This window comes from Anarrhichthys ocellatus, unplaced genomic scaffold (assembly GCF_004355925.1).
Source record: "Anarrhichthys ocellatus isolate YVR2014 unplaced genomic scaffold, GSC_Weel_1.0 scaffold3, whole genome shotgun sequence".
NCBI classification, from domain to species: domain Eukaryota; kingdom Metazoa; phylum Chordata; class Actinopteri; order Perciformes; family Anarhichadidae; genus Anarrhichthys; species Anarrhichthys ocellatus.
In genome coordinates this window covers 17848721-17867149 of record NW_022280033.1, presented here as the reverse complement: position 1 = coordinate 17867149, position 18429 = coordinate 17848721, and the positions used below count along the sequence as shown (strand labels likewise).

Below are 18429 nucleotides of genomic sequence, written 5' to 3'. Positions count from 1 at the left end.
TTGGTACAACACCTGCCTATAGGGAGCCGACCCACTTTCTGAGCTATAGCTTCTCCGCTCCGCTAGCGAGCTTTGGCCTGACATTGTTTTCGTCATGCGGTGAATAACCTGAAATACCGCTACGATACTTGGCATATGACATTTTACGTGTAGACTCTTTGATAAAACAAAGATGTTTTTTGTTAGCGTTCAACAGCTATGGCACTGTCTGGGTTTTGATAGTGCCTTTAGCTAGGAGGCTGTAGTAGCCATGTTAAATGCTGGCAAAAATTTTAGCTTTATCTTGTTTGGTTGATATCCAGCATAGTCACACGATGAACGTGGAATATGGACACAGAAAAAACACGCTGTCATGTTTTTAATTCTCAGAAGAAAAAGAACTCTATGGTAAAATACTATAATGTTAGCCAGCAAAGTGCATGCTAGCTTGAACGTCCTTTTGCTTATTCCATTCGTCGTGGTTGGAGGAGGACGGTGAAAGCCAACAGAGAATCAACACATTTCTCACCCACAATTCCCTCCAGGCCATGGTGGTATCTAACTGCCACCACCCTCTCTGAGAGGTTTTTCCACTCATGTCATTGACAGCTCCCAGCTCAGAGATGCGGGACTCACTCACACACACACACACACACACACACACACACACGCAACAGAGTTATCAGCAGGGAAGAAATCAATGGCTCTCTCAGAGGAAAGATCACTGCCCTGCATCTCTGCTAAAGCCATCTAGTAAGACTGTTACACACATGTTGAAATGAATCCGCCTGAATGACTGTAGCTGTGATTTGCCCTCAATCAGAGCAGCAACTAATTGCCCCCTAATTAAATATTGCACAATTTGTGTGTTTAATTTGATATCAGATCGGAAATAATGATCGTCCATGTTTTTTCCACCACAGCTGAGGTGAAATAGAATAACTTAATGTAACGCCTCTCGGTGCTGCTCTCACAATACACACAGTCTGCACAAAGAAAATGTACGTGAATGAACACTCACACACACAGACCATATGCATCAGAGGTTACGAGCTTGATTCAGGGTCTGAATCACAATGGTTTAACCTTTTGGATGGAATGAGTGCCAGACTACCTTGATGCCAGCTCGGTGAGTCATGCAGAGTGGAATTATGTGGGCCAAAGGCATGGTGAACCAAGGTGGGGGTTACGGGAGAACATCCAGTGAACCCAGTCTCAAACTCGAGCCTCAAGTGCATGTCCTCTGTCTGTACTGCCTGTTACTGTTGCTCTCTTCCCTTGAGTGAACCTAGTTTCAAATGAACCCACAGAAAACCGCTTCATCTAAAAGTGTCTGTCTTTGTACAAGTGTGTTCTTTTAAGTTTGGGCCTAAAATGATATCCTTCACAAGACTTAAAGAATAAGGAAAGTGCTCCATAGTGATATTTTGCTCGGTGGTGTAAGCTAACAATTAGCTTATTAGCCGGGGATATAGACAAACAAATATTCCTTATGCAGTGTTTAATTTGCTGATCGAAAATAAAATGACTGTTGCTCAAGTCCTCGCAATTAAAAGTAGCCTTGAGTTCACTTAAAGTTTGTATAAAATAAAATGTTTAACGTCTTTGTCATTAGCTTTTTAGCGACTTAAACAAACTAGCTTGACCTTCGACGAACGCATGCAGTTCAATGAGCTTGATAGATGGCTTTTTGGTAACTGTTGACTGACGCCATTTTCTCATCAAGTTTTGAAATTTTTTCTGGAGTTTTTCAACTTGGTGGCTTTCACCGTCGCCTCACAGCCAAGAGGGGGCGGGGTTCGATTCCCGGGCTAGACGTACCACGTTTATCTAGCCGGTTTATCATGTGGTCATAAACAACCAACTCTCTTGCCCTTCCTCTAGTGATTTCGGCATTGGCCCTCCTCCTGCTCCTGTTTACCGTTGGATGTTTTTATTCTTGCGGTTTCGCGCCAACCCCGTGAAGCGTCATTACATTTTTTTGCGCTCTCACATACCGCTCCTCCGGGTCTTTATATACAGTCTATAGTCTAGATGGGTTCACGATGGCAGTCCATTTGTGTCATATTTAGTACGGATATGGCTCTTTTTATCCCAACTGGAATCCTTTTTTATTTTTTTTATACACAACAGCGCATTTTTGGGGGTATAGTAATGTGTGACTCAGAAACCATGTGGATGTTTACGCCTCTAGCACAGTCTTATGTGTGTGTGGTTTAAGGTGACAGTGCCATGAATCAGGAGGACGATGGTACCTACAGGAAGGACTGTGTCATTACCATCATTGGATTAACCTCCTCCCCAAAATTAGCAGCTCAACCTGTGACTCATGCGACAGACAGGATGACTGTTTCTGCACCGTCCAGGCTAGTATCCAGCTTTTCAAATATTTAATCCTAAAAAAACGTGGAGTTTTGCTGCTCATTCCTAAATTCACTCGACTTGAAGCAGTGGATCAAATAAATGAAGATTCCCATATAGCAACGTGAGTTTGGTTATTGAAAGAGAGGCAAAATGTTGTGCCTCTCTTTCAATAACCAAACTCACGTTGCTATATGGGAATCTTCATTCCTAAATTCACTCGACTTGAAGCAGTGGATCAAATAAATGAAGATTCCCATATAGCAACGTGAGTTTGGTTATTGAAAGAGAGGCACAACATTTTGCAATTTCAATATATCGATTAGGACCTTTAACGCTGTGCTGTATCAGGAACTGACGTTGTGATTCACAGCCTATTCTGTACGACATTAGTTTGTTCTGTGTATTACAGTGTAATAGAGCGGTGAAGCACAGTACAGTCTATGTTTTCGGCAATCAGAAAGACCATGTACGTTCACAGCGGAGAATCCCACGCAGCATTTACAGCCTTGGGTGGGGACGTTTATACTCTTGTAAAAACCGCCCTCACTGCCGACTTCCTTAAAATTAGAGATTAGACTCTTTCACAACAAAGACGTGGGTTATCGAAAGCCAATTGCAATACTTTTAGAGTGAAACTACTTCGTACTCCCATTCAGTGTGTTTTTCCAGTCTGAACTGGTTCCAGTGTTACAAAATCCCCCATTGGCGATCCATGACAATAAAAGAAACATATTCAGTTTGGGATTAAAGCCAAGGCCAGTAATGCCCAACCCTGATTATCTATGTCATATATGGAGAAGTACTGACATGTCTATGGGCTTGTTTATGACCCATCCTGCCAGGTCAACCCTTCCGCCAACACCACCTCAGTGGAAAATGTGATATGAAATGTTTATTTCATATAACTACACAAGGATTCTGTTTAATACATGTGCAACCTTAAGATAAGACCTCAAAGATGGCAGTGCCTACCTGTAGCTTCAGTATTTAACTATACAACTGTCTAAAATGGACAACTGAAAACCTACTGCACGTCTAACTTTTCAGGCTCGTATCTAAGATGGGTCAAACCAAAAACCGGTCTCAGGAAACCTTTGTTTGTGCCCCCATATCAAGCGAGAAGGCCATTTCCGTCGTTATTTGAACCCAAACCACAATCTTTTCCCAAACCGTACCAAGTAGTTTTGTTGCCTGAACCTAACTAAGCTGTTACCTGTGAAGACGGAAGTTTATTTTGAAAAGACTGTACATTTTGACATAGGCTCTAAAATGAAATGTTTTTATCATCAAAACCTCCGTGGGGAAAGTGTACTTTTTGGCAAGTTGTTTCATTTTACTGCACACCTCCACGTGTGCATCTTGTCACATGTTTGCTGCTAAGCCCTCATAGCTGGGGTCTTTTTGCATTCCTCTCCCCGAATGTCAAACTTAAGTGCGTGCAGAGTGACATTTTGTTTCTTGGATTTTTAGCTAAAAAGGTTTGAACTTCAGCAGGAGTCTCTTTCTGCTCCCGCTGCGGCTCATGCTCACTCCTTTAAAAAATGGTTGTTAATTCCCAAACAAAACCATTTAATTCGAATGCTTAACTGAATGCACCGGATTCCTCCTTCACACGCAGAGACTTCTCCTTTCTCTGGCGGGTTGGGAAGGGACAGCAGGTTACGGTGAGAGGTAATGATGTGGAAAGCTGTGCTTGGAGGAAGGGGTGAGGGTGAGAGGGATGGGGGGGGGGGGGCCGTGACAGCTGTCACACAGTAACAAACGCCTCCCTCTGTGAGCGGACACTCGGAGATGAGGGGTGGGGTGGGAGGCCCTCCCTCCCCACACAGCTGCCACAGACCTGTCACTCAGGATGTTATCGTGCCCCCCTCATCTGGACCGGATAATGGAGGCCTCTGGTCAGCGTGGGCATTAGCCACGACTCTGAAGCTGGTCAAGTGAGACTGACACACAACTCACTAAAGGTGCCTCGGGAATAATTTGGGCTAAAACTGAATGATTTCCAATACTCAATCACACGATGGTGCGTCTTGACTTGACCGCAGGACCACCCGGACTGGCTAAAGTGCCCAACCAATACAAACTGGCACAGTAGCATTCGATTTACTGGGTGTCTTTGACCAAAAGGTCCTTTATTGTCCAATGAACAAAGACAGAAGAAGACTAACACTGCCACCAAGTGGTGTCTCACAGGAAGCTCTTTGTCTGCTTTACACTGAAGTTGACATTCTAAAACACACTTTCTTTTTTGCAAATAACTGTGGCAGACTCATCAATGAAACTAAAAGCCTGTGTGTGTTGTTTGCTAAACACTGCCGTCGACATACCACACTCGGTTATCAATCACCTGCACCCAGAATACACCTGTGACAACACCTGTAACCCATTAGAGCAGAACTGGATTCAGGTTTGCTCGTTGGCGTGCACAACAATGGAGGCCCGAGTTTGGAGAGAGCGAGTTAGAGGAAGACGTTGTGTCTGAAACTGGTGAGAGTACTGACAATAAACACATTGTTGCCTTTGTGTTCATAGTCTTTATTTACAGCGTGCTGCAAAAGAAACGACCAAGGCCTCTAGATAATAGAGTTTTATGCTCAGCAGCACATCAGTGTGTAGTTGGCTTGTGGGAAGAGCTGGATGAGCACCTCCTCATGAAGCTTCTATAGAAACATGTGTTTATTTACTTTCTGTTTGTGCTGATGTCACAGACAGTGTAAGCTGTTTGTGAGACTACGGCTTGGCCTTTATGGATGCATTTTTATTATTTACGTTCTTGCTGCATTTCCCTCCGTTGGTTCAATAGTAGAACAACTAATACTGCCATTACATTACAATATCCAATATGAGAGAACTGAAATCTCAGTGTAAGCAAGGATATTTCAAATAAACCATTTACCTATATTGAAAAAAGAAAGAAATTACTCTCTGAAAAGTGTGGTTGGAAAAGAAAAGTCAGTGACTTGTAAGAAGCAAATATTTTAAAGCAAGTACAATTATGAAAAAGGACCAAAAAAATCATCAAAATACAATGTTCTCTTAATGTGCCTTGGAGAGCACGCTCAGCCTCAGTATTTAATAAAATCATACTCCGTGTCGTTATAAAGATCAGGGAAAGGGATCCTGATTCAAACATGGGAGAAGATGCAGGATCTGGAAAAGTGGAACATGCAGGGCGGTCAGAAAATGCAGTCCAGATGTTATTAAACAAGCTTCCTTATCTGTGTTTATTTGGAAGGTCTATCCACTGGATATATCAATATTGGCATATTGAATATGGAATGGTCTTTTTAAATTAGTCGTTGTCCTATCAAGATCATGGCGTCTATGCTGAAAACAGAATTTTACTCAAACATCAAACTTTACCACAACACAGAGATGGAAACAAAAGAACGTGAAGACAAAACACAACCTTTCACTGTGCAGGATGCAGATTTTGGAGGTAGATCAACATGTTTTGACAGGATTGATCTCTACTGCCATCTCCTGGAAGAAAGCAAGTGTAAGATATTTGTCTTATTCCTCTGTTGTCATCATGTCCCCCTTTTTCTGTCTTAAAAAAAGAGGCTTGAATCACTTCAGATCCGTCTTTGGATGCGTGTCTGATAAAGGAGCAGCGTACAGTCAAGTTTAGTCGGGTCGTTTAACCACTTTGTTAACAAAAAGTTTTTAATTTCCAGTAAATAATGACTCAGCTGCCAGGTCCTATGTAAACAGACCAGACAAGGAAGCTCAGTTATGATCCTGAAAGCAAACATCTGTTGGTCACAAGATGGAACAATTTCATCATTTTCAGTCTGGCCGTGGCCACCGGTTGATGTCAATTAAAGCCCCGCCCTACCGGGACATTTACATAAGGCTCTGGAGAGCAGCACAGAGCGCGGTTTGTTTCCCATTTGGCAGTGGCCGTTTCCTAGATACACACAGGCCTGTTTTCAGCACCTTCGGGAGCTTTGTGTTTGACAAGCAGCAAAAGGGAAAAAAGAAAAAAAAGGGCCCTAATCCCCTCGGTTTATATTTAGTACAGTGAGCCTGAATCTCGGGGTCGTTGGCTTGACATATTGCCAGTTATGGTTAGAATGAATAGAGCACTGAGCTGGAGCGGTGATCTTGGCCTTGAGCAGAGCTGACTGCTCTGTGATTTTGTTGTTTTTTGGTCGGGTGAATGGCTTCGGCAGCCGTGACGCACAAACTATTTCCGAGTAGAGCCTAATTTACTGAAGAAAAAACACACCTCATGCCTGCCTTTGATACAAAGCTGCTTTGTCATTGAAGATATCGTCACTCGCTGAGTTTTGCCAATCAGTGAAAGTAAGTCACTTTGATGAGACTTTGTGTAGGCTTAGCAACTCACCTGTAGATGGCAGCAAGACAGACACTCTCAATCTGTAAGGGCAGGTAATGGTTGTGAGGATTGACAGATTTGGGTCTAACCTAACGACTCATATGTATCGGTGTGAAATAATTTGAGTCAGGAATTAAATGGCTAAGTTAAGATTTGAATTGCAAATGGAGAGGAGAGAGAGTTCTAAATGGTGAAATAAGCTTTAATTCAAAGGTTAGCAACTTAATAAACAACCCCAGAAGGATAAAGACTGAACGTGTGAGTTAAGCAGCAGAGAAACAAGCAAAGGTTTTTGTCCAAAGGTAGTTAATTTAAAGATACAATCATTGTTTTTAGTGGGGGAATATCTTTTTACCTATTGTGCGCAAGCTGTAAACACAACATTGACATAGTACCTTAAAAAATGCAATGCCAGATGTGTAAGCAAACAATTGGCTATTTACACGTTCAGCGAACGCGGAGCATCGCTAGTGTTCGTTTCGTGCATCTGTCCAGCATTTTCTATTTGTCTAAATCTCCACCAGGAGGATCATGCAATCGGTCACCTGTGCAACTCCGTGTTACGGAGTTGCGGTTAATCTTGCATTCTCCTGCAGCAAACTGAATACTATTTTGGGTTGCCAGTTATGGCTGCATGTTCAAGGACCTCTCGTGGTTGCAAGAAATGTCTTATGCAACAACTTCAAGCTGCTGGCCCGCATTCACTGCCGCTTGTTTTTGAGTTAAAATTAAGTGTGTTTTAGATGACCTTACAGCCCATTGGTGTCTAGACAGGGGGTACAGCAGTGGTCGTTGCAGACACACCTGGCGAGGATCTGCACTCTACTGACTGCACCTTTCTGGTTAACTGTGTTTTGGTTTCTGCCAAAACATGAAGGAAATATAAGTCTGCTAGTTGCTTGACTATGTTCACAAGCTAGTCGTTAATGTTGTTCGTCTGACGCTTGGTGCTGTGGTGGTAATGCGCTGTGGGTTCATCAGAAGTTTTTCACTGAAAACAGCAGCTTGCTACAACTGGGAACGGGGTGGATGAGAGCTGTGAGACTGAATCCGAACATTAAAATTGCGGGCTGTAAAACCAAAACAATGAACTGAAAGACGACAAAACAATCCGTAGAGTTGAGGGGAACTGTATGTGTTCGTCACTATGAGTGACCCCCTTCACATTGCACGCAATAATTGTAGCCATGTTAATGTGGAAATATTGATAAATGATGCTTTAGATCTGCGATAATGAAATAGCTCTGCTAGAACTACTGTATGCTACCTGTTCAGCACCAGCATCAAAAGATAGATAAAGAGAGCAACTAGCTGGTGAACATAGTGAGCATTTAGCTGCTATAGAGTATGGTATTTCCCTCGGGAGTTGGAGGAGACCAAACATAATTCATATTAAATGTTCTGAAAATAGTCAGAGCAATGAGTTGAAGCAGGGACAGTCTTACCAGTCAGCCCCCCTTGAACTGAAAATGATTTAGGCCATCAGCAGCCTCTTTCAGAAAATAACTGACCTTTGTCCCAGTAGAATAACGTGCTCCAAATTAATTATTAAGGGAGGATAAATTAGTATGGGACGATATTATAAAGCACCATGTGGGAGCTCCAAAATAGGCTTCCTCGCAGTGGGACCCACTCTGGCCAACATAGAGAAGTGGAGAAATATGCCAGAGATTTAAGGCTGCAGTCCAGGCAGAGAAGGCTAATTCTGTGAACTGACCCAACTGAAATACTCTGACAGGGTTAACTGAAGCCTCGAGCTTATCAGGGCCCGGCATGCTCACTTCTTTGGGCTTGGGTTTTTTGTGATGGGGAAATGTTACATAAGAACTATGCAGAAAGTGTGTAAAACATTTCCATTTAATGGATTGGTGTGGCCACAACATCTCAGTTTTGAATATATCACTCTGTGTAAAAATGATGTAGCTTTCTGGAGATTCATACTTAAGTTACTTAAGTGATGACGACCAAGCCATCTCCAGCAAACTCCCTCCACTAATACAGGCCGACAGAATGCACTTGGTATTGGTGGAAAAAGTCCAGTAAGTAGACCTTGAGTTTCTAGATACTCAAAAATGTATTCATTAATTTAAGCGTCTATAATCAATATACAATGTATCAAATAGCAATGTGACAATGTGAAAGAGGTCACTTGGGATGAACCTACAGACAGTTATCACCTGAAGGTGCCACTCCCCTGGGCTTTCCAGAGTTTTAAATAGCTCTGAAAAACCTGCTCAGCAGTTAGCGACTCGCTGGTGAACACAGCCGAGCATTTAGCAGCTGAAGGGACAGAAAGAGACCAAAACGGAGCTAAAAGAAAGTCAATATTGGACTTAATTAAAAGAGCCAGAAACATGACTCCAAATGAATGATAGCGTTGTATAACTACTGGATGTGTAAATAAGCAACAAACAGCTAACAAGTATGCATATCAGCTTAAGAATTGATATGTCAATGTTGTGTTTAGAGCTTGTTTGAGCTGTTTCCAAGTGGCCAAAACATCATTTTTTTCTTGTTCGAAGCTACTAATGGGGCAAACTGTATGTTAAGGTGTATTAAACAATTGTAGACTTAAGAAACTTAAAAGATCCCCTTTAGATATAATTTAAGACAAATAAAGGATACTCTGCTTGGAATCCTGATCGTCTCTGATGTGTTGATGATTACTTCTAATCTAGTTCTAATTCTAAAGATAACATCCACACTACATGTTCCTTTAGTGAAAAATCAAGAACTAAATCTGCACTGGAGGGTTTGGATTTCTTTTGAATGAACATACTTCAGCGTGTATGGCTTAGTTCCTGTCAGCAAATTAACTTAATCCACAAATCCCGGTTCGCTAAAGGAGAACTTATAATAGTTCTGTTCAAACGATCTGTAAATACATTTTCTTCAAATGATATAGAAATATGTCAGGGAGACATAAATTGTCCCTGGAATGACTCAGAGATAAAACTTCATCCACACACACAGACCTCCCTTCCACTAATGAAACCGCATTCTCATGCTAAATTCCCATGCTGCCAAAGTTGTCTCTCTTAAGTTACATACATTGGGTCTACATGACTGACTCCTGAGTGCGGTTGGAGATAAAACTTCATGTCCAGCGAGTCTTAATGCATCGTTACATGGCTGGATCCCTGCTTCTTTGGAGACATGAGAACGCCTGATTATTTCCAGGTTTGCCTATTTTTAGATTCTAAGCAGTAGAGGGATTGGGGTCAAAGTGCACATACTTGCTGGTAGTCTGGAATTCCAACATAATTTTTTCCATTACCCAGAGTGCAAAGGGAGGAGCTTCGGGCCACTGCGTAGAACTTCTTTATCAGCAGCAGACACACTCACACAAATTTCATTACCCCCTCCTTACGTCCCCCCCTGTGGGATATCCTGCCTAGAGTTTACAGTGTAGTATTTACTGACCCCCATGAAACACATTACCTGAGTCGTTATCTGTGTACACACAAAGCTCCACACGTATTTGTCCTGTTATTTTTAGAGCCATTTCCACTTGCTTCCCCTTCAGGCTGTTTGATAAGAATGGCAGAAAAAGTACCAGCATGCAAGCGTTAGCAGAAAGTAACAGAATCTCACGGTCCGAGAGGACCGCTGGGACACATTGACGTTTCAGGAAATATGCTTATTTCTTGGCTGAAAGCAGTGACTCGCATAAATCCCTCAAAAACCACAACATGTCATTTTAATATTTAGACTTTTGCACGGATTAAACAAACAAGATGTGTGTGTAAATTTGTGAAATTTGGAAGTGCAGACTGATTTTGTTATCTTTCAGACAGAGCAAGGCTAGCTGTTTTCCACCTGCTTCCAGCTAAGCTAAGCTAATTGCCACAGCTAAATGTTTATCGTAGAAACACGAGAAAGGTCTCAATATTCTCATTTAACTCTCGCCAAGAAAGCAATAAAGCGCGTTTATCATAATGTCAAACTATTCCTTTATATCCTTCGATGGTATACGGAGAGTTAGCAAGCAGTTAGCTAGCACAGTATCCTTTTTCCCCTCTTAAATTAAACTCTTAATTTAAAATAGAAGAAGAAAAAGCTCAGGGTACTATTGTGACTAGTGGCTGGCTGGCTAGCGTGTCAGTGGTTACCTCACCAGCTAGAGTAGTAGTTAATATGTCAACAAGCATCTGGAATGTGTGGATGAATTTCACTTTCCCACTCTGGTTGCCTACTTCCCAAAGTGTTCTAAACACTAGGCTCGTGGTATTTCCTGCTGGGCTTCATCTTCCCCTCCTCGCTCCTCTTTCTTCCTCGCCCTCCGTCTTCTTCTGCCTATCAAAGCCGCCGCTAATGTTTTTAGCTTTGTCATCTTCAGGCCTCCCAGCATGACTTAATGTAAGCATATATGGTGTCAACATGTTAACTTCATGATAAACACAAGTCAGTCAGGACTGAGAATGTTCCAGTACGGTCCACATGGTTTACATAGCTCTAATGGTGCTAAGTTTACTGTTATAGTGACAAGTATAACATTTCGTTAAGGAGATATCAATCTAATTTGGATTGTTTTCAAGGGCGGTCTGATCCGTTTTTGAATTAAAACTCTGTGCATGTACACACACACACACACACACACACACACACACACACACACACTAGCAACGGCAGGGATTTCTTCCCTTCGATTGTTATCATTATCCTCTTCGTGTGTCTGAATGACTAATTACAGATATTCTGTAGCATCATGTTCACACATACAGAACATGGTGGAAAAACCATGTAAATAAACATGCACTCATGCAAACACAATCACAATACAGGAGTCACGAAGACACACGCACTCACACACACACACACACACACACACTCTCCCCATGCCAGACACAGCTGTGAGTGAGCACTCTCGTTTTGGCGCTAATCTCTCAGCTCTGTTCAAATCAAGGACTCTTAGCGAGCCGTGACCGTGCACAACCCCCCCTCCCAAAACACACACACACACATTCACACACTAGTGTGACGCTGTTAACACGCTAGCTATATGAGCCGCCCTTTAGACATTCGAGGACTGCGGCCGATCCCTTCCGTCACAGCTGGATGCATACAATTCACACAAAATACAATACAGCAACATGATGAGGCCTAAACATGTTTAACTTTCTCCATAAAGTGAGGATTCTGTTAAGTCTTCTGTCCACTTAACAGGAGCTCAGTGGGCTGTTGCTCGGCGTGTCGTACCCCCGGCAATACGCTGCTGCCCTCAAACTACCTTTTTTGGTGGCGGCGGCCTATTTATGGACCCTGGCTCCCGCAAAACCATCAGGGAGATCATTTTTGCTTTCCCACAATTCCCTGCACGTCATCACCCTATCAAGCGCTACAGAAAAGAGTCTTAAAACTCAGCATTTTTGCATCTCCCTCAATCTTGTTCCCCTCGTTTTTTGTTGTTTTTGGTCAGATTCCCGAAATAAGGTCGATGGCTAACACAAACTTAAGAGATGTGATGTTCTACAACATAAAATATGTCAGTAAAAAACCCTCTTGTGGATTTTGAAGCCGTTACGTGTCCTAAAAAAAGACGTTTGCTAATTAGCTTTTTACTTCTGGCGACTGAATTCCCATTGGATTTTTGTCGAGGGAACCAGTGCGATGCTAACTTCCGGGGTTGGCCTACAAAAATACTGCATCACCCTATAGTGAACACATATTTTCGAGTGCAAAATCAACGTGACCTCTTCAGCCAGCGTTCAACGGTACATTCTCACACGGGGTGACTTGTGTTTTCCCAGCTCCGTCCCGAGCCTTGTGCCAGTAAAGAGGTGAGCTAACGCTGTTGTCAACAAACAGGTTTTGTGAAGAAAAGGCAATTTATTCCCATTCGCGATGATCCATTACTCACGGGCTTGGCTGTGTCTCTGAGCCCCCTTGGCAGAATCCAGTCATGCACACTGATTTGGTTTCAAGTCTTTTAATGTGAAATTTTCCTGCCAAAACCCAAACAGGAAACTTTTAGATTTGAAGAGTGCGTGTCCACATTTGGCAAAGGGTGTGTAGGTGTATGCAAGGCTCATGCATGCAGTGGAAAGTGCAAGTATAGTCTGGAGCACAACACATTAGGACATGTGTGTCAGTCTGCCAATGGCTGCTGATTGAGCCCAGTTACATAGATTAGTGTGATATATCTGTTGTGCGGTGTCCAATAGATCACAGAGGTCCTTGTCAAGGATAATCCGAGCTGTATCCACAGTTATAAAAAAAACAAACTATGTTGATTTGAACCCTTATTTTGAGTGCAGGTTTGAACGTGTTGAACAAGACATTCACGTTTCACCTCACAGTTTTGGCCACACAAACAAAAGCAGTTATGGTTTACGATACTTAAAGTAATGCGCAATTACCCTGTAAGACCACAGTGCTGTAAAATACCAGTGGATATTTGACGAGACACTGCAAAAAGACTGCAAAGACATTTCTCTGTTTTTGCAGAATGTGTAAGTAATAAGTGGTTTGTCTTTCTTCTGCCCCTCAGGTCAAAAATCACTCAGCGCAGCTTTGAAGGTCAAATTAGTAATTTTCTGTATGTTGTCATCCACAAGTATTTAAAATGTTCTTTGTCTTAGATGGTGCAGTTGTTGGTGTTTTGAGCCAGTACAGCACTATACAGATACCCTGAAAATGAAGCACCTAATCCAGCCATCATACATTCTATTAGTTACAACCATGCTTTTATTAAATTGTGACATGTAAATATGTAAAATGTCTTTTAAAAAAGAAAAGAAAAAAGGGTGTAACTAGTTTGTTCAATGCCACAGCTGATTTGAATTAGGGCTGTCCCATCTTATCCCATTAGTCGAGTTATCGGTCGATTTGGTCTTAGTCGACTACAATTTATTTTCATTTTTTCATGCTGAATGACTTATGAGCACATCTCTGGTAAACACAAGATGGAAAAGTGGTGCTTCTTAGTGGAGGAACTCAGTTTGACAGATCTGTCGATTAAATCAACCGATCAATCAGTCAACAAAATCGTATTAGTGTTAGTCGACAAAAAATCTATTTGTTTGGAGGACGGCCCTAATTCACACTTTATTGGCATCGTCAACCGGGTCAAGTGCGAGATGAAAAGTTGATCGTTGGTGTGAATGGAGGATGGAGTCTCCAACAACAGTACATGTACCATTGTTTAAATGATCCAGTACTCAGTCTCTCTCACATTAATCGTATTCTCTCCCCATTGAACTATATCAGTAAAAAAGGGAAAATACAAACAAAGATACAGGAAAAACACTCGGCCTGTAAACTTCTATTGCACCCCAGTTCCCCCTGGTCCGTGGTTTGTCAACAGACTTGCATGCCTGAACTCATGTCGGTACCTGAGGAGTAGTTAAGGAAACTTCACCTCTACCCAGCTTAAATTTAAAAAAATAAGGAATCCATTATTTATAGCTTCAGGTGGTCAGTGAACTGCATAGATGTTCTGCTATAGGAACCAAGCCTGTGGCATTATCAAAGACATGTGGCAGCAATATTCTCATGCAAAGCACTCTACCATGACATAAACACGTAGTTTTCTCTGTAATAGATGTAATAGCATAAAACGTGGAAATAATTTACCTAAAAAAGTCGGTTGCGTAATCTGGTTACGGACAAACCGAGACGTTCACCATGGTTGTGTCCGATAACGGACGCCGTTTGCGTTAGGAACGAGGGCTGCCGTGTTTACGGTGCGCTGGCCCTTTAAGACAGCCCCGTGTTTCCATTGGCACGGTGACGTCAGAGCAGTGAAGGACTCCAGCCTATCCTCTCTACACGGTGAAGGCAATGGTCCTGGCAGAGAGTCCTGCTTTCGGAGGGAGACTTTTAACACTGCACTAAAGACTGGGGAGACACTCGTCGCTGAGAGAATGCACCAGAGCCCTCGGGCACTCGCCGTGGATTTAAAAACGGGAACTTTTACGATGGCTCTGAACGCGAAAAAGTAGCACGCGAAGCCGCACGCCAACCCACCGCCGACGGACCGCCTGCTGCAAAGCAACTCCTCGTAGCTGCACGGCCACTGCTGAAAATTATGCTCCAGCCGAGCCGCCTCAAACCCCGGCTTCAGTAGCAAACACCCAGCGTTGTAACCCACTTTCGCGAGACATTCTCCCGGCTTCTGTTTGTTTTTCCTCCCCGCTCCTCACCCGTAAAGTCCCGCTGTTCCAAGTCCTCGACCCACCTGCGAGAGAGAATTATGGCAGGGAAGCTGACAGCAGCGCAAGGCACAGGAATACTGCTGGTGACGGCCAACGTTGGGTCTCTCTTCGAGGACGTGAGTTTCTTCATTGATGCACGCTGTCTGTTAACGTTAATGTTATGTCTTTTTTAAATTTAATTTCATACCGCCAACTACGTCTTCATGTTATGCTCAATGACGTCTCAGCTGGTCACGACTCGTGTGTGTGAAGTCGCGTGCGGTAGCCTGAACAACTTCCCTACATGCGTGCACACATGGGCCTCACATAACCAATAAAGACACATGCTAGCTCTGTGTGTTGATGGTTACTCTACACGCGCAGTGACGTGTTTTTCTCTCTCTCTCGTGTCCTCCGCCTGTTCTGTATGAATGCCAATGTAAAGGTGTGTGTAGCCTTTCACCGCTGCAGTACGGGACACTGGGTATTTTCGATGAGTCAATCTGTAACTCTGCAGTTTACCTTTTACAGAGGAAGAACCCCACCTTTTTATAGTTTGGTGTGATTCTGCTTGTGACACCAAACTCCTCTAAGTTAAATCAGCTGTTGTTAGGGAAGCATGAGCGGTGTACCGCTTTAAATGTGCAAAAGAAGTTTGCTTATGTTTGTGGTTTCTTGCCTTGTGGTGATCACCAGAAGAAGTTTGTTTTTTTGTGTTTCGCCCGTTGCATCATGGGAGATGCCGCTTGCTTGATGTCTGTGTTTCTGCTGCATACAGCTGATGTTTGACACCCTCATGTCATTTTCTTCCCATTCATGACTGAGCTGCCCGGCAGTATCCATCTCGCAGTATTTAGTAGTAGACAGTATTATGAGTAACACCGATTTCAATTGGTGTCAGATGTTCTGGGGTTCGATCCCTGGCCCCGCTGGTCCATGTCGATGTGTCCTTGGGCAAGACACTTAACCCCAAATTGCTTGTGCGGTGTATGAATGAGTAGATGGTCCTGATGGGCTGCTGCCACCTTGCATGGTAGCCCCCTGTCATCATTGGGTGAATGGGTGAATGATGACATGTAGTGTTAAAGCGCTGAACAACTAGACTAAAAAAAAACTAACTTTTCTAGGTCGGAAAACTAGAAAAGCGCCGTACAAGTAGGCTACAGTCCATTTACCGTTCACCAATTGAGATCGTAAACTCACAAACAGCCCATTTGCATCATCATGAGATCACAAGCAACATTCAAATATTCGCTAGATGAAGCCACTTTGCTTTGCTCTGTGTGGAAATAGGTGTGCCGGGCCTCCTAAGGAGTGTCTGCGCTGGTTGCTGAATGATTTATGGCTGTACTAGTGCGTTTGGGCTCCTCGCTGTTTCTGCGCCAACCCTGCTGTAACTTGGTACCTATAGTGTCTCTAAACGACGGCGGGAAGTGTAACCGTTACAATTAGAAGTTCAAGCACTTTGTGTCACTTTCAGTGTCAATAGAAAGCACGCCCCTCCCCCTCTTCCTTCCTCCCTCTCAACCCTTGTGAGGAGCTGATCCCAAACATGAGGGGGAAGAGCCGTCTCCCTCATTGGAGCAAGCCTATTAATAGCCCGTCTCTCACACAAAGCAGCACGCTTTTGGTGTCTTGTGAGTGTTTTTTTTTTTTTCGTGTCTCTCCACCAGACTCCTAACAGACGGAGCCAGCCTGTGAATGGGCGCGTCGGTCATATACGAGGCGGTTTGCAGTGTGTTGGCACCCCTCATGATGCATACATGAGCTCAATGAAGTCTCTGTGGACTGCTTTCATCCTCCGTTACAGACCATTCTGTCCGACCCCGATCCTACGAGGCACCATATGAAAAGCGTCAGGCCTCTTTTAGAGTTCTATTCCCGGATCATCTCATGAGTTTGATCTCTACATGGAAAACATGCCGACCGAAACTTTCCCCCCTGTCCACTGCAACTCGCATCACGTGGCTTCAGGCTCCTGTGTTTACGGCAATCACGAATGTAAACAGCCTCGACGTGCATGTGTTTGAACAAGGAGTGCCACTCTGCGAGTATCGATTAAAGCCTTAAATGTGCAATATGCACAGATTTTTATATATATATATATATATATATATCCCCCCCTCCTTGTTAATCGAAGGTGTGGGAAGAGAAAGAGGACTGTGGACAAATGTTCAAGGATTGATCAATAAGTTTAACATCGGCTGCGTTATCATCGTATACTGTTACGGCCTCTGGGAGTTTGCAGGCTTCAGCGACACGCCATACATGTGGAGCGTGCAGAGAGAGAGGGAAAAAAAAATGAAACTTGTCTCCGTGGGAGAGAAAGTTGTGATAAATGTATTTTTTTATTTATTTTTTTTGTGGTGGTGGTTTGGTCTTAAAGGAATACTATGTAGATTTAGAAAGCAGAAATAGCACAAAAACATGTTTCTGTGTACTTAAAAACACCCTTTTAATAAAATAATAAATATTACATAATAAATACGCAGAACTTTTAAAATTTTTTATTAGAAATACTTTCCCATTGTTTGTTTGTCCCTCTCCAGAGTTTCAGCAAATATAACTTAAGCATTTATGATTTGAAGATTATAAACAAACTCCCATTGACTAATGGAGCTCAGCAGCTAAAGTTGCTATCGATAAGTTCATGCATCAAACGTATATCATTTTAGTTTTAAGGCAGATTCATGAACTGCATAAGGCGTCGGGACCCCCGACTCCGCTTCAATTAAGTCTCCCAGTGCGGTTGTTCCAGTTAAATGTCCGCTCGTAATCCCATTTGTCTGGGTCTTTCTCTGACACTGTCACTTATTCATATGGAAAATAATCTCTAATCCGTTGAGCTGGTTTTGAAATGCGCTCATGTGGCCTGTGCACGGTGATTAAAGCTCATTGTGTGCCGTTGAGCCAATTAGAATTTTTCTCCAACTCCGGTTATTGTTTGAACAACGACTAAAGCTAAAACACAAACAGCCGTCCTCCAGCTCGAGTCTCATTATGACGGCAAACATTGGCGGTCCAAGACTTCACCATTATTTGCTTTTTCGGTGAGTTTCACATGCTCACTTTCGGCCGGGTTATCTGTTCGCTACTAAACCTTTTCAGTTCGTTACTCGGCCACTCGGATCAGTTTTTAATTGAGCAGCATCACTCCGATGTACCTGTACGATGAGACGGCACAACCGTGTGTGACGATGCAGCTTAAACATGCATTAGCCTGCACTATACATTAAGGCCTCCCAAGCCTTAGGATGTTTGCTCCCCAGCCTCGGTCCTGTTCTCCCGCAGGACTCCTGATACGAAGTCAGCTTGTAGGACACGGTTCACCTTCAGATGAAGCCAGTTAAAGGGGACAGTTTACGCTCGTTTCCAGCTTCATATGTAAGTTGTGGGTTTCTCCTAGAAGATGTTTGCATGCTTTAACGTTCTCCTTCCGTCTGTGTGATTGCACCTGTACTCGCCCTCCGTCTGAAACACTCCGTTTAAGCGTGGAATTGAGTTGCTAGGCAACAGCTTGGGTTCCTCTTCATTTCCTGTCAGCTGATGTCATTCACAATGCACTGAAGTGGACACATTTAGAATGTATTATGTATTTTATATATGTAT

At 43.1% G+C, this 18429-nt stretch overlaps 1 protein-coding gene across 2 annotated transcripts in view; it reads left to right on the top strand.

The window, feature by feature from the left end:
• Positions 1-14441: 14441 nt before the first annotated feature.
• inpp5a (inositol polyphosphate-5-phosphatase A) overlaps positions 14442-18429 on the top strand; it is a 163110-nt gene continuing 159122 nt past the window's right edge. For both annotated transcript variants that reach the window (XM_031877122.1, XM_031877130.1), the window contains exon 1: positions 14442-14957. In XM_031877122.1, coding sequence (XP_031732982.1) covers positions 14880-14957 — 78 coding nt within the window. In that variant the 5' untranslated portion in view covers positions 14442-14879. The remainder of the gene's footprint in view (positions 14958-18429) is intronic.